At 41.1% G+C, this 17,256-nt stretch overlaps 1 protein-coding gene across 3 annotated transcripts; it reads right to left on the minus strand.

Moving 5' to 3' along the window:
• Window positions 1-11: 11 nt before the first annotated feature.
• On the minus strand, window positions 12-17,211 carry LOC118423247 (transcriptional-regulating factor 1-like). 3 transcript variants are annotated; one of them, XM_035831330.1, is made up of 17 exons: window positions 16,966-17,211; window positions 15,104-15,765; window positions 12,638-12,735; window positions 10,966-11,141; window positions 8,407-9,634; window positions 8,160-8,216; window positions 7,689-7,841; window positions 6,249-7,422; window positions 6,054-6,140; window positions 5,649-5,735; window positions 5,250-5,353; window positions 4,991-5,066; window positions 4,554-4,642; window positions 4,119-4,250; window positions 3,529-3,675; window positions 2,871-3,118; window positions 12-2,474 (listed from the first exon to the last, which is right to left on the minus strand). In XM_035831330.1, the coding sequence occupies exons 2-17, from the start codon at window positions 15,759-15,761 to the stop codon at window positions 2,282-2,284; spliced, it is 4,707 nt and encodes a 1,568-aa protein (XP_035687223.1). In that variant the 5' UTR covers window positions 15,762-15,765; window positions 16,966-17,211; the 3' UTR covers window positions 12-2,281. The 3 variants fall into 3 exon arrangements, with proteins under 3 accessions (XP_035687223.1, XP_035687231.1, XP_035687240.1); XM_035831338.1 differs by lacking the exon at window positions 8,160-8,216; XM_035831347.1 differs by lacking the exons at window positions 12,638-12,735; window positions 15,104-15,765; window positions 16,966-17,211 and adding an exon at window positions 12,082-12,425.
• Between the last annotated feature and the right edge of the window lie 45 nt (window positions 17,212-17,256).

A 17,256-nucleotide genomic window follows, 5' to 3' on the forward strand; every position in this document is an offset into this window, starting at 1 on the left:
AAAGTCAGTGGTATATTTGATCATAGTGAATTTATGTTCTGTCGACAAAATATTGGGAGTATTACAACAATAGAAAATTATACTTACTGGGTAAAAAGGAGTCCTGACAATAACATTCACAGACAGACTGTGGCTTGAAATAAAAATTGTTTGGAACTTCACACAAAACTACAGCATGACTGAAACTGAAGAGTCCACAAACTGTCATGTGCCATGCATCCAAATACAGACAGATAAGATGTTAACTGCTTTTGCAAACAAATTCAGATGCTAAAACTATATGGTACATTGTGCAAAGCATTATCACCATATAAGGCAGGTACTGTATTTACAACAAATAGAGCATATCTTCTTTGAAACAAATGTATTAGGTATAAACATGAAAAAAGAATTGCTGAAAAACTATGTTACAGTATTACTGTGTTGACATGACTTTGTTTAACTGTGGCTTAGTTGGCTACGCTTGAATTCACATAGAAAGAATATATGGTATCTTCCAATGTACTTCTGTATGTATCTGATGACTTAATGTCTGCAAGGTACATACTAATATACAGTGAAGCTGTGAAAAGGGAGGCTTCACTATGTAAATGACATCACACTAATAAACCATGAAATAAGTGAGACACATGTAGTATTATTCCCCTAAATGCCCACTACAGCATCTTCTCTTACCAGCACAAAACTTTGTAACTTGGTGAAACATACCATTAGATGTACATTGCAAAAGTAGTAACTTCCGTGTCTATAGTATTCATAGTTAACAGTTTCTATAGTATAAAAATGTGAACAATGTGTATTTTTGTAGAGTTTTAGACTCTAAATTTTGATAATGTAATCTCACATTACTGATAAACTATCTAGATAGACATACACCCAACAAAAATATATGCATTACTCTATTTACAAGGTAAAATATTCACAAAATTTCAACATTTAGTACCAACATATAATATATATATATATTCATATTTTTTTACTTTTAATAATTTTATTGCTCTGGCTGCAGCATTACATACAGCCAAGGCTGCTGAACTAGATATTAAAGGCATGTGGAGAACAAGCTTATTTTATAGCCCTTGTACAAAAAAATGCTTAATATAAAGTAGTCAGTACTCATGCCTTCAACAGAGTAGATTGAAGGCCTCCCATTGTTATTGCACTTCAGAGAGGTCCAGACTATGACTGCTACCTGGTGACAGCTACAGAGTACACATGTATCATTATATTTATGATAACATCAGACAAGGGTTGTCAGTCCAAGATTCCTTCTCTGCCATGGTGGAGTGTCATCGACTGTCCAATCACCAAACAACTCATCACTTACAAAGTCAGACATGAGTGAATGTTGGGGTGCTATGCTGAAGAGCTGTTGATATACTGGTAAAGGTGTACGTTTGTGAACGTTGACAAATGCCACGATTGCAGGAAATGCCACTAACCTCCCAATTACTCCATGCAAATGTTTTCTAGTGTGCCAGACCTTACCAGATACATGTAACAGTCTATTTTGTAGATTGTCTATTATTGGCTGTTACGACCTGGAACAATATGCAACCTTCAATCCCATGCCTGTCAATGTTAAAGACACAAAAGAAGTCCTTTTCTTACAGCAAATATGTAGAAGAATTCCCTACATCCTCATGTCCCCAGGTAGGTCAATGAAAAGTCTTTTGTACACACAAAGTTCTGGTCATGTTCATAAACATGGAAACTGACAAGACCAATCTAACCATGTTACGAACAAATCCTATTCTGATGACATCAAAATTCAGCTTCCTGTCAATGCAAAGCTGTGAATTTATATCTTTTTTTCAAGCAATCCATTTTTGTATGTACAGAAATTTATAAAACTATGCAAAATGAATCAGCAAGGTGCATATCTTTATGCTTGCATACAATCTGTTCATTTCAACAAAACCTTCTTTCTCTTCTACACATGTTTCACCTAGTGATCAACAAAGGAATTACAACACCACAGTGTACAAATAGATAGTTTGCTGCAGCACTAGATACCAAAGCAAAATCTACAGCTGATTAAAAATCCATAAATAGTGTAAAATTAGCTTACCGGTAGTTCATTTAAACATACATTGGAATGATGGTGATAAAAGATGACATCGTAATGTACAATATGAAGGAGGAAATAAAACGTTTCTGGTTAAAAACATTACACGAATAAAATTCCCCACATTAGCTGGGTGGGAACAGTTTGAGTCTTTTGCACTCACATGATACACATACATGAAAGTCTGTAGTAAAATGTAGTAAAGGCAATCTATTATTCAAATGCATCTTGTAGATCTTCTTCGAATGTGTTGGTATGGTTGGACATGGGGAGCCCCCTGTCTGGGAGAACTGACACCCTGCTAGCTTCAGGTACATGAATCTTGTCAGACGTCTTCTCCTCCTCCCTGTCAACCTTGCGGTGAGTCTTCATGTGAGCTGATCTGCTCTTCACTTTGTGAAACACCCTGGTGGAGAGTGGCATAAACCAGATGTTAAACAACCAATTTCCATAAGTTTTTTTGTCCATCGGCTTCCATAGCACACATTAAAAAAAAGTACAAGCAGCAAGAAATATGTACTGTAAATTCATTTATTTTTGGACTTAATTTTTAATAGAAAAGGTAAGGTTTTCACAGTGGTTTAATTCTGGTGTTGAAACAATTTTTAGGACAGTAGTAATATATTAGAAATGACATAGTGTCAAGAATTCATGACAGAATTCACCATGAAAAATAAAACCACAGCAAAAATCAAAGACATATAGTAATATTAAGGACTTCATTGCAAAGTTGAAGAATAGAATACTGGTTGGTATGTAAATAGCATTCATTATCTACTAAATTGTTCAACCTGGTACTTACTTGCCACATATTCTGCAGGGGAACTCCTCCCCCTCCACAGCAGTAGCTCCAGTCATACTGGACTCACCACTCTCATGGGAGGTGGCGGAGGCATTGGATGGAGGAGGAGATAAACTATTGCTTCGTCTCCTCTTTCTCTTCTTCTTGCCGTTGTCAGGTTTGCTGTTTCTCTTTGCTGTTTGATTGCTATTGCCAGTGCCACCATGGACTCTTGTGTGGCCATTAAGCCCTTGTCTTGTAGGGAAAGTCTGGAACAAAGACAGCAGCATTATTGATTAAGGTAAAAATGTGAAATCCTACCAAAGAACTTATACAGACCATACTACCAGTGCCTTAATACAGGGTATCATCTTTTCTTAAGATTCTTTAAGTACATTGCAAAGTTTTAGAAAATGAAATATTGATACCTTTACTTTACACCAAGGAGAAGCATAATGGAAAGTTTAGTGTTATACAATCCATTTAATTTAAGAGTAGAAGAGGAAGAAACAAAGGCTGCACATTGTGCTTATGCTTCTTTCTGACAAAGACATTCCACGTCATGTACATCTGTTCCACAAATACAAAGAAAAGTATTATTGACTTTGCACTCACTTTAAATAAGTTTAGACTGCTGTATCTGATAAATTCTGCATAAAAGCAAAGCCCTGAAACCTACCGCATTACATCCTTCGATTGTACAGCAGAAGACATGACTGGGTTCAGGTGTGGGTGACGAAGGTTTGACAAAGCTGCTCTCAGGACTAACAAATTGTGGCAAGATGGTTCTAGGGGTCTCCACTTCCGAGTCAAAGGATATTGATCGCTAAGGGGGGAGAACAAAGTATCCTCAAAACCTCATCTAAATGTACTTACACCGCCTATTGAGTGTCCTAAAAACCATCCACAAAAGTCAGCACGTATTTCAAAATACAAGTACTAGAAAACCGTGCTTCACTGTAAAATGATCCATTCCAGTCATTCATCAATCTGATAAAAGACTCTTTGATGTGTTGAGAAAATATAATCAAAGGTTTGGCTAGTAATGATATAATATAAGTTGGGTTAGAAATAATATAATACAATACAAGCCCTAATTGAAAATCGTTTATCTACTCCCAATGTACAGCAAAACTTTTCCATCTTATCTACTTTTATGACGTTCTCACCTGATAGACGCAGGCTTTAACAGAATATATTGAAGTAGTTTCCATCAAAAGCTTGGGACAAACCAAAGAATTTTTGAGACAGGCCAAGGAAAAGACTTACCCCCCATTGTGCCTCCTCTGCACGCCGCGCCTGCAGCCGGGTCCGTCCCAGGATGACTTTGTCCTTCTTCCCCGTGGTGTGCTTCCAGCGATAGTAGAACTCCACACACTGATCAACAGTCTTGTTTGGGAGCTGCAGGAAAATACATGATGTACATAGTCACCTTTCAGTCAACACAGATACCCGGTATGCAGAAGAGAAGAAAATTGATACATGTGCAGCTTTCTTTGAGCAGTTCTAGTACACCTACTTGTACAAAACTAGCTGGATGTAAAGTATTTCAAAATAAACCATCATATAATATACGAATATTTGAATTAACATATGTAGGCAAATTATACCACTGCAACATTGCAATCTGCACTACCGGTAGTCCAACAGACTTGCTAACACACCATGTGGTAGGTAAGTGATAAACCTTTCAAGGAAACTCACAAATTCCTTGAAGTCACTGAAGCTCTTCCCATACTGCTTGATGGCCTCCTCAAAGTTGGCCTTGTCCTTCTTGTTCCATCGTGTCGAGCCTGATATGTGAATAATTCTAAGTTACAGAGACTGCATATATATGCATGGAAGGATGGCTGCATTAATTAACCGGATGGTAGCTACAACTGATACACAAATTACATGAAAGTCCTTGACTTTAAATAATTCTGAATTTCACATACCATGCTTCATTTCATTGAATGGACTTTAACTGTACAATTGTGTGGGTTGTTGAAGGATGGTATCCAGAAATGGCACTCTGTGATATCAAAGTCCATATGGCTTTGCCTGACTGATTGTCTTGTAACCGACAAGTCTGCCCTTCTGTATGGCCAGAATGTCTGACTTCAATACAATTCTATTACAGAAATGCAGCAATATGTTACCTGAATAATGATATGTCTGCATGAAAGAATCCTTAGGAAGCAAGGCTGGTTTTGTCATCAGTTTAGGCACTGCCGTCTGGAAGGGAAAAAGTCAAAATTACTCAGGTATGCACAGATCAAAGTATCATAGAGACAAGACTTTGAGGAATTTCAAACATAAAGCAGTCCGTGTTTTGTATGACTGTGGCAAATGTTTTAATAGTCAACTTAGCGATGTCGTCATGTGATGATTGGATACAACTGGTTCCTGAGAACTCACCATGATGTCACCATTACACCTGTACAACAGGTGGAAGGCATACTCCTTGTTGCGTCCTCCCAGAGGGGCGATTTTAGAACAAGCTGCTTCCAAGTATGCTCGCACTATTAGGAAGGAGGACCAACACATGGCAACTTTATTGGACCTTTAGCAACAAGTTGAAGATGACAAGCACTTATTTCTCACTATTTCTAAGTTGTTCAAAAACCATACAGGTCAGAATGTATAGTGGCATTAAAAGTTGTTAATGCAGCCATGCTAAGAAAACTTACACAGTATTTACTGAACAGAGCAAGAAGACATAAACCACACAACACTGCTCTCATCTTAAACATGAAATGTGATATTGTTTCAAAATTCAGAAATTAAGACATGAAAAGACATTCTGTTGACACCAACCTTCCTTATCAGTCAATTTCTCCACACACTCTGGGTGGAACACCAGCTCAGCTTTCTCTTCTTCCTTAAGAGCATCTGCTTTGTTTCCTGAGTAACAACAGCACAATGCAAGTTAGATACAACAGCTGAAGTGTACATTGGTGCCAAAATATTTGACATTTCAGAAACTGATGCCCAATCTTATGAAATTCTGTGTATGATGTAAACTATAATGCACTATGGGTTTTAATTCAACATCGGCAGACAATAACTGATTTCATTGAGACTAAGAAGTTTGGTCATAATCAACAGTTAAAAACAGAAGGTCTTGAAGCTCTTGTATATCAAAAGCAACTTACTGCTGTTGAGATACCAAACATACATTATGACCAAACCACTGAATAGTCGGAAGCAGCCTTTACTTACTATTGCATTCTGGGATCTGCCTGGAATCTGCCTGGAAGTTGGGTCCAACGTTGACCTTTGGCCTGACACCTGCTTCCTGCCAGCTCCCTACAATATGACATTCATCTTAAGTTTGTTTGTTCTATTATAGATGAGTATGTTCTCATATATAAAAAAGGGGCACAAAATGACATGATGAGATTAGGTGCTACTTACATTGTCTGCTGAAGAGTAGATTTGGACTGGGGCTCAGGAAGGGGGTGGACGGTTGTCTGGGTGCAGGAGTCAGCAGCTTCTCATTCTCATTCTTGCAGAATGTGCTGAAGTACAGGCCTGATCCTACCCGGATGGGACTCAACATTGGCGGGGGGGTGTATGGGGGCTCAGCCCCCTGTGCCTGGGTGAAGATGAAGTCCCCGTTCAGGGCACGGGGGGACCTCATGTGTGACTGGTAAACAATGGGTCCCACCGCCACGTGGGCGTTCACACTGTCGGGAATGTTTAACGCCGGAGGTTTCCGTTTGCGCGGCACTGACGGTGCAGTGGACTCAGCAGCCTGAGAGCTCATAGTGTCAGGTTCAGGCTTCGTCTTCTTGGGTAGAACGGGGGACACAGAAATGACAGGCGTTCTCCATACCTCTCCTGTGGAAGATGCCTGGCTTCTCACAGGTTGTGCAGAATATACAATCGTGCTAGCTTTGCTGGAGTAGTTGGTAGGAATTGTGAGTCCTGCAGAAGTGTAGGGTAGGGAGAAACTAACTGAGTTTGAGCCGTGGGACTGTTGCTGTAGTGCTGAGGACCCAATTGTGGTAGACTGTGTGGGATAGCTGCCTTGGTTAGAAAAGTCTTGAGCTAGCAGTGAGGCAACAACATTTGCTATTTCCTTAGTAGAATCTGTAGAGGACGTGACGGGAGACAGTTGTGGCTGCTGTCTCTGACTCAGCATAGTTGCCTCGTAGTTTGAAAAGTCCATTCTTTCTAACTCCGGTGGCCCTTCACTGTCTGACTGGCTACTTTCTCCTCTGTGTGTTGCCGTTCCCAGCTGGTGTTGCCGTTTCAGAGCAGAGTAGCTGCCAGGTAGATGAGTAGTAGTCTCAGGCAAACGGATCTCAGTTTTAACTGGTGGTGCACTTTCTTTTGACGGATACAGAAAGTCTGATAAGACAGCTCCTGACTCATTCCCCCCAGCTCCGCGATGAAGCAATGCTGGATTGGTTGTTGATGAATGACCAGTTGCCATAGATGATGCTGTAGCAGTCCCCATCACCAGAGACTGCAGCACAGGGTGGGCAGACTCGCCCAGCTGGTCTGGTGTTGCCTGCTCCTCCTGCCCAATAGATGCTACAGTCTGGGTCAGGGCAGCCAGACTTTCTGACGACGGATCTTTCTTCTAGAATTTGAAAGAAGGAATCTAAGTGTGCTGTAATAACAGGTAGTTATTTGGACTACTCTCACCTAGGCAAATTCTGAAAACGCACAACTCCAATGGATGATATGTCTGACTCACATGCAAAGATTCTGTATCAAAGCCATTTATATCTAAAATTGAACCATGTGCATTATTGTTGTTGTATTATCAAAACACAAAATGTGTTCTGAATCACTAGGGATACAAAATCAAGAACTAGAACTTTAATCTCTTCTGTTTCTGATTACCTTATTCTTCTCATAACCGCCATGAAGTCTCATATGGCCATTGAGGGCTGGAAGGCTGCGAAACTGGCGACCACATGTCTGACACTCCACTGGCTTCTGGGGTGCAGCAGCGGTCTGGGCTGGTACAGTCTTACTTCCGGGGACAGGGGCTTGCTGTAAAGTTGTAGGAAACCTATCAACTTCTGTAGACGCTGGGCTCAGAATTATCATACTTTCATGACTTAAATCATCATTCATACTTCACAGACAGGTATTCCACATCACAAATTTTCTCTCCACAATCACTGATAAGCTGCAAACAATCTGCGGAACAGTATTGTTTTAATATGCTCAACAATCATTCGGATTGTCATACAGCACCAGATACAGCAATCATGAGGCTACACAATGTACCTGTGATCAAGAATAACATTTGGTAAATCACTGTGATTGGAAACTGATGGTCAGTAGTAGAATGAGTTTTTCACATACCCTCGACCACTGACTATGGTTACTTGTCAGCAGGGCTTGAAGTTCGTATGGGAAAGACTGCAAGAAAAATGTAATCAAATCACAAACCAGGATTGGGCTGTCTTATGAAGATACGACAACCTTCCCTATTAACCTTTGGCCTACATCTCACCAAAGAAATGCGTTACACCAAAACAAGACAAGGTTTCAGCACTGGTGGTTAGGAGAGTTGGATTAACCTGAGTGTTGTCCTAACAATTTATCTTACCTGTTGCCAGGGGCCTCCTGGTGTTGTGCCGAATCCTGGTGGTGCCGGGACCTCTCTCCTGACGTCTCCAGCCTGTGCTTGTGCCTGGGCAAGTCTCTGGGCCACCTGTGCATTGTTTGCTGCCTGATTGTACTGCAGTTGGGATGTAGCCTGCACAGCTTGTGCTCGGTTGACCAAAGCCTCATGTGTCACCTGTGGCTGACTCACGGCCTGAGATACCCGTACCTGGTTGGTAACGTGACCCAACGGAGCCTGGGAGGTGACATGTGGCTGGTTTTCTACTTTGATCATCTGTACCTGGTTTGCTGCTTGAGCCAACTGCACCTGTGATGTTGCCTGAGCCATCTGTGCTTGACTCACAGCTTGAGCCATCTGCCTCTGGTTTGCTGCTTGAGCCATCTGCACCTGTGTCTGGTCCGTGGCTTGTGACATCTGTGCTTGCATTCCTGATTGAGCCGCATGGGCCTGGTTTGCAGCCTGGATCATCTGCACCTGGTTTGCACCCTGAACCATCTGAGCCTGGCTCACACTTTGAGCTGCATGGTTCGCTGCCTGTGCAACGTGTGCCTGTGTAATCTGCACCTGGCTAGTAGGGGGCATATATGCAGGTGGCGGCTGAGAGAAAACTTGCTGCGGGAGGACCATTTGTGTAGAGCCAACAGCGCCACCGTTGGCTGCTGCTACCAGCTGGGAAGCAAAGAAACTGTCCAGGTTGACGGTGTATCGAGGCTGAGTACCGCTTGTGGGTTGGTCTGGCAGAGCCCAGGCATTGTACGAAGCTCCAGGCTGCTGGGGACGCTCCTGGTACGAAGGAGGCTGCGGCTGTGGCTGCTGCTGCTGTGCTCTCCTCGCAAACTGGGCGAGAGACTGCATTGCCTCTCCATGAGATCTCTGCTGAACTTGGCTGCTTGTCACTACAGCCTCTTCGGGAGGCCTGGGTGCTGATATCTCTGTGGTGGGGGCCGCCACCTCTCCTGCCTGGGTGTAGGACAGCTGAGGGTCCCGGCTGGTGGATGGGGGAGGCATAGCAGTGGGAGGCACTCCCCTGGTCATGGCAGTCATGGCCTGCTGGGGGGATGGAGGGGAGGGTAGGTAGAAGGGCCCCAGCTCACTGTGGTGGAGCTCGAAGTGACGACGGAGGGAGCGGGTGTCACAGTAGCTCTTGTCACAGCCTGGAACCATGCACGGAAATGGCTTCCTCTCGCGATGGGTGTTGATGTGTCCATTTCTGTATTGAGAGAAATAACACTGGTTTAACACAACTTTCTTAAAATCCTTTACAACAGCCCTTCAGATGATGGCAGGAATCATTAAAAAATTCTAAACATGTTCAACTCTTTAACTTCTCTTTCATCGTATTAAATGCAGCTTTGTTTGTCTCATCTCCAAAGTTTACTGGAACAGATAAAGCAACTAAATGATATTCAACATGCATGCAGGCAGACAGGCCCATATTACAAATTACAATGCTCCTTACACCCTTTCAATACAATCAGACATAATTTGTATTCTGAGAATACTCTATATAGCTTTGGGCTGTTTTTATACACTCTACATGACATGTATGCAGGGCACATACAAGCCTCGTACACGTAGCACATTCATCACCACAAAATGGAGACATGAATCAACCAAACAACTGACAACACAGACTTGTACAGCCTAAAAGTATTGCCTGGCTAAGAAAAGTCAAATGTCTTCCTCTGCCCTAGAAAGGTACATTTTACTCCTGGCAGTATTACAAACAATGGACTTATGGAAAATACTCAACGTATGTTGGAATACAAAAACATATACCTGATAGTACAGTGGATGCATCTGTCTCCAAAAGCAATGTTGTATATACAGCTGATTTGTATGCTATTAATTGACAGACTATCTCAAAAGTCTCATAAGGTTGGGAAAGTAACTTTGCAAAATTCTTATAACATACAAGAGCTGTACTGTGATGTCTACTAGGGATGGGGTACCGGTACGGTGTACTGGTACAAACCCGTTTTTTCTTATTGTAGCGGTCCGAAAAAAAAGGACCCGAAAAAAAAAACGGTGAACCGGATGTTGGACCTATTAGAAAATAAACAGATTATATGATCATGAATTCACTCATTTGGGGCTTACCGGTCTAAGAAAATAAAAAGATTAGAGTTTATAGTCATTTCTACAAAGTTTTCCAGTCAACCGTACAGAGGTAATTAGTCTTGCAGGATTTTTAGAACAGCAAAGACTTCACAAAACATACTCTTTGTAGCGAAATTGACCATTGTTTTGAGTATCGTCCATTCACGTGCTTTCACATACTGAGTCAGGTCAAGGTTCAGGTCCGGACCTGGACCTGATCCTCTGGACCTGAACCGGACCTGGACCTGAATTCTCTGTACCGGTACCCACCGCTAATGTCTACTATGATGTAAGATCATGTGCAAAGTCTATGCTGTCATTTGACATTTGTAAATAATTAGAATTAAGCCAAGAAGAAAACCCAATTGTCAATCTATTCCCAAGATGCTGCCACATTCCTCAGCCAGAAAAATCATCTTACAAGAGTTGATTGATACTTACAAGTGGTCTTGTCTCTTGAAGGCCTTGCCGCAGATCTGGCAGACATACTTGCGTTCCTCGCTATGTGTGGACCTGTGCTTGGCGAGGGAACTAGAAGAGCTGAATGTTTTCCCGCACTGTGGACAGTCCACGGGATGACGGGAGGGCGAACCACGGGCTGGCCGACCTGCCCGCTTCTGGAGATACAGACAAACAACATTCAACTTCTAGTTCAATACTAACACAGTGACTACGTACAGTATTATAGCCATTGGGACAATATGTTTAATTTCGCCATCATTATTTCTTGTAAGGCTTACTACAACCTGTAATTTGCAGGATAAACATTTTTAGATTGCAGGTAAAAATATGATCAACTTGCAATTTTGATGGTTTTGTTTCTTGTAATATTACTTATTAATTAAATTGATATTGATATGCATGTCTGGGGATTTTCCCTTCAGGGCAAGCATAGGCAACACGTCCCCCATGATTAAATAGATGAATTAATAGAATAATTTTAATAACAGATTTTGCAGGCTTCTTAAAGCCCAGGCTTGGCACCATGACTCACAGTCTAGCCTTATGTACATTCAGCAGCATACCAAAGCCTGTGACACTTCAATACCATGTCGAGGCTTTCAATTCGGATTTCCTGACTCTTGTTCTTGTATCCCATAAAAGCACAAGACGAGACAATATTTTCAAGCATTAAAAGGTCATAAACTTCAATTTTCAATAAAGGGCCCATGGAGACTGTTAAAAAAAATCAAAGTACCACTGAAACATGATTATTTCAGAATTGATGCATATCCACACAATGGCATCCTCACCAAACAATATAGATTTAATATTGCATACTACAGTCTGGCTAATAAACAGTCACACATAAAGGCACTGCCTGCAGGCATGTCTGTTATTCAGATTGCTGCCAAGACCATAAACAACTCAAAATGTTCCTACGCCACAGTGGCAGAGCCTGTTATAGCCCCCAACGCTAGTTAAAACACCAGTCACTCCAATCATGCAAATGATTTCTGAAGTCTTTCCACAGCAACATCTGCAGAATACAAATTAGCTAACGAAGCATGAGCTTCCACCCTTCCAAAGTCTTGACTATTAGAGGAAAAACATTACCTGTACTTGAGGAACATTCAACATAGTACATTAGTCATGGTCTGTTGGGACTATGATTTGCATGGCATGTCATTGGTCAAGGTCAGCGGTACACCAGTGTTGTCATAGTCAGGGTGCATGGTGATCACCACTGGGAAACATCCCGTCACCGCGTCATAGGTCTATTTATGACGGACGTCAGGCTACTAAACATGGCATGCTTTATGGGTCCAGTATGTTATCAATCTTAAAAACATATTTGTGGTAAAACCCTGAATATGTGGATCTGTTCACTCCTGGTTAATGTTTTGATCTGTTCAATTGATTGCAAATACTTATATTTTTTTCCTGCCTACTTTCTTTTAATTAATCTTCCAGTCTTTTATAGGCTTTTACAAAGCCATCATTTAATCAACAAAATTATAGATGATGACCACAAATTAGTGCATTATATGAAGTGCAAAACAAATTCAGATTACTACCATTAATCACATATACTTCCTTCTTGTAAGTTTTTAAGAGTTCAAACTTTTTTTTAAACATAGCACTATCTTTAATGAATGTGGTAGAGACCCACCTTAGTAGACTTGCTATCCGACCCTGAACTTGCTGTGCTGCCTGTGGACAGCTGGCTGTCCAGTGAGCTGGACCTTCCCCTTGCTATAGGTCGAGGACCTAGGAAAGACATAGCAGCAATCATTTATCAAGATTCTCCTTCAAGAGAATGACATTATCAGTACAACAGTTTTATATCATCATGATGTGAGTACTCAAGCACAACCAGACTGTAAATGTACTAAAACATTTACATGCATCATCCTGGATACAAACCATAAACTAAGCTACGGCATGCATGATGATGATGGTGGCATGTGTGTACATTTTGTCATAGTCCATACCATAGCATTACATGTCACTATGGCTTAGGTGACAAATGGACTTGTCGCCTGGCCCTGTTCAGATACTTAATGCACATACATGAAGCTAAACATCAAGTATGTAGGTTATAGCATAGTCATTGCCATCTAGCAGGTGGGAAGGAATGGAAATAATAAAATAATTACACCAGAGTATTTGTCCCCCTCAGCCCGTATCTGCTGACTTTACAATAGCAAACAACTATATTTCTCCCCCCCCCCCCCCCACCACCACCACCACTGCCATCTGTCACTTTATGCCATTGACTTCCATTAGTCTACTACTGAACTCCCCACTCTTCCCTCTATACCCTTTTACTAAAGTCTTTCAACAACTAAATATTGTCAACAAAACCTTTCATAGCAATTTGCAGGATACTTCAAGCTGTCACCAACTCCTAAGCAATGACAACCTGAGTGGTTTTTCCACCAGAGGTGTCTAATTTTAACCACCTTGTCACTTTTCAATTTACAGCTCTGAAAGGAATACTGTCATCAGCGTGACATCCTTGTGCGTCACACTGCCTACAGATGTGTTCGAAATAGATGACAACAATTGGTACAGCCACAACTGCTCTCGACAGATAGATCGTGACTTTAATCAGTAACTCCTACTCTCTTACATGTTGTTAGAATTGGAAGGTCTAAACATAGAAATCCAATTAAATGAAGACTACTCATGAGATACATTTGTATATACAAAAGTTTGCTTTAAATAGTATTCATTGCCATTAAATAGTCACACTGCTCCTGTAATAACTAAACTTCATTATTTCAAGAATATACATCATTGTCAAATGTGAGGAATTTTACAGATGCTGGTAATAAAAATATGCCAGGCGACACATTTGATTGCACAAATTGGCCCTGTTCCGTGCAATGAATATTTAATTCACATAAGGCAATAGTATAATTTCTACCCAAATTGTGTTATGTTTGAATTGCACATCATGCACTGTAAAAAAGAGATAACTGCTTCAACAGTCTGATGTTTACATAAGTGAGCTAAAAGCTAGCTGGTGGCATGTGAAACCAAACAGATGGCTTCAGGGTGCAAAGGAATGCTTTCCTACAATAAAAGACAATTGTTAGGAAATATGCCATGAAATATGGTCTTTTGTGCAGAAAATGCCTATATGTATAACACAAATGTGCATACAATGGACTCGTTTTTGTCTGGCAGGATTTTTTTCAATGATATCAGGTCATGCGGACCTATCCTATAGAATCAGCTATATAATTGTAAGTTGCCTGGGTCCATAACTGTGGCAATTATCTTAATTGGTAGATCTAGATTATGAGCACTTAACTGTCTCCCTGCTGAATTCTGTTGTACGTTACAAATACCATAAAATTTTACAAAGGGTTATACGAATCAAACATCTACACCAAATACTCGTGTAAAAGCAACTGGCACATATTGGTGATTTTGTCTCTTGTTCCTGGATCTTTGAACCTGAATTCTGCAGGCTTTATGTAATGGGTTTCAATTTTAAAGATAACACTTCCTCGTGGTGAAGGAAAGGGGATTCTATATATAAACATCTGCAAATGCACAAGAAAGTATTTTATTGGCTACCAATGTATGTTTTCCTTTAGGGTCTTCAGAAATTTGCAATTTGCATTTTCCTACACATGTGCACTGCTATATACACCATTGTCACACGATACAGGATGCCTTCCATTTCTACAGAAGTCTGTTATTGTCCCAAAAAGACATGAATTTTCATGGCTTGTTGTTCATAGCAGACAATCAATATTTTCCTGGTACACATCACATGTAATTGTCTCTCTGGAGATTTCTGGTAATTCTTAGCAATGTTTCTTTCAATAAACTATAGCTGGAAGTTGGAACTATATCAAAATTCAAATGCTGTCTAACTACAGGCAAAAATACCACCACCTGAAAGAGCCTGCTTAAAAGTTTGACCCATTCAAGTAAATCAGTTGCAACCTACTCTTGATTTACTAATGGTTAACATGTGGCTAGAGTTTACACACTGACATATTTAAAGCATGTACTTCTCCCCCTGTTCGTGCTAACTAATAACATCAATTTGAAGAAATTTCTGATGTCCAGTTGAAGTAAACTGCCTTAATAAGAAGTGGAAGAAATTTTCTTTTACCTTTCCGAGCCTGTGGTGTTGCAGACCTGGGCCTTTCTGGTGGCTCCTTCTTCATGACCATGTCAGCACCTCCCATGGTTGCCATGGAAACAAATGGGCTATGCTCCTCCATGTTGTGAGGGGACAGCTGGGCTTCAGAGATGTAGGGAGGTGCCTCGGGATCCACCACCCCTCCATGGTCTTCAAACAGTGAGTAATTCTGTGCCGTCCCCATGGAGATGCCATCACCAAGGATACCATCCTCCAGGCGGTTCCCATTAGAGATGGAGGCAGCATCTTCGATGAGTGAGCCTTCCGTATCATGCAGGTCATCAGTGCTACAGTTGATGGCGCTCAGCATTTGGTCCGAGGATGGTGGTGGGTAGCGCATGCCCGCTGGAGAGCCCTGAATGTCACTCCTCTGGTCCTCACTGTATTCATTCAAGTCCTTATCACTTCTTTCTTCCTTGACGTCTGGATCCAGGTGCCACATTGTGCCGTGTTCTGAAGTGGGGATTCCTTCTGACTCTGCAGATGGGGGAAATCCAGCCATAGTCTGGCTAGGAACAGAATATGCTGCCTCTTGGCCACCTTGCCTGTTTGGCCAAGCAAAATAAGGCTTGCCATCTTGAGACACTGGCCGTGGAGGAGGATTGGGTAACACAATGTTCCCGTCCATCAATCTATGGAAAAATAAGACAACAATTACACTCTTTTCATACCCTTAGCTGGCATAAAAGTGGATAATTATTTTAATTAAATGTTTTGCTGATTTGCAGATTTCACTGTGATCACTACAACAATGCCCTTCCTCTGTTGCTAAGCCACAAAAAGGGCATTACAAAATCTTAAACTGAATTCTTGGCAACTTTCCTAAAGGGATGGTGTCAATCTATGAAGATAGAATTCAGCTAAGAAAATTAAAAAAAAAAAGCAAAATGAATTAACTAAAGCTGTGACAGAAATACAGGTGTTTGTCATTTGTGCTAGATTTACAAGCCAATCTATTACTGCAATTATTATCATTTTTGCAGTACAGTCAAACCTGTCTATAGCGGCCACTCAAGGGACCGGACAAATTTGGCCACTATAGACAGGTGGCCTCTGTATAGAGGTGGCAACTTGTAGATAAAATACCCAAGGGACCGACAAAAAGTGGCCACTATGGACAGGTGGCCCCTCTGTAGAGGTGGCCCCTAATACAGGTTTGACTGTAGTAGTAAAAAGAAGAAGTGAAACTGATGTGCTGGCAAACAATGTTGCACTAAGACACCTCCCTAACTCCACTCTACAAACTAATGACGGCTGGAACTGCATCACAAGGGGTTCTATCTTTCAGGATTAACTCACTTTTTTGACAGTTGGTAACATTATCCTCAACTTAGTTTAGGTCATCTTTATCAGAACGCCACAAAATTTTGACATGATGAAAGAAAAAGAGAATAGGAATGCCTAAACAAAACAACACCCCCTAAAAATCAGTATGTAAATTTGCTAGAAATGTGTGAATTTAAAAACATAGGTAGGCACAAACTTCCCACATTAGTTATTAAAGATGCCTTTAATAGGGGGCAGGGCAAAAATCTAGAAGTATGAAAACTTTACGCCCATATTAACAACAAGAAATCAAAGTAAGACAGGTCGACTTTCCGCAGCTTCTGAAGGAGACTGGATCCCTAGCATAACGTAGTACAAGTATCTACCAACTGCGTGACATGTATATTTTGCGTTACGCATATTTTGCAGCTCACATAAATCGAACTGCAAAGCCCAACCAACAACACAGATCGTAATCGATGGAAAACATGCAGCAAAAGCTTCTGCATAGCTTGCGAAAAGCAGGGTTTGCACCTAATTCTTATCAAAATGAGCCATCGATTTACCTTTCATTTCATCTGACGATGTTGTAGAATCGACGAGAGCCGAGTAGTTGCGGTCAGATAATGATTCCGGTGAATAAAACCCAATTTCCTGCTCAGAGCTCATGCAGAAATTGACGTGCAATGTTGTGTTCATCTCACCGAAGTACAGAACAGTCTCCGCGGAGGGATATTACTACAGAAATATAGTCCACGTCATCCCTTGACCACATCCAGGAAGAATGAAGCCAGACAAAGGCGAAATAGATATATCTATATCTAAACTGTTAGCAGATGTGTATTCACAGTTTCCTT

This window comes from Branchiostoma floridae, chromosome 1 (genome assembly GCF_000003815.2).
Source record: "Branchiostoma floridae strain S238N-H82 chromosome 1, Bfl_VNyyK, whole genome shotgun sequence".
Classification (NCBI taxonomy): Eukaryota; Metazoa; Chordata; class Leptocardii; order Amphioxiformes; family Branchiostomatidae; genus Branchiostoma; species Branchiostoma floridae.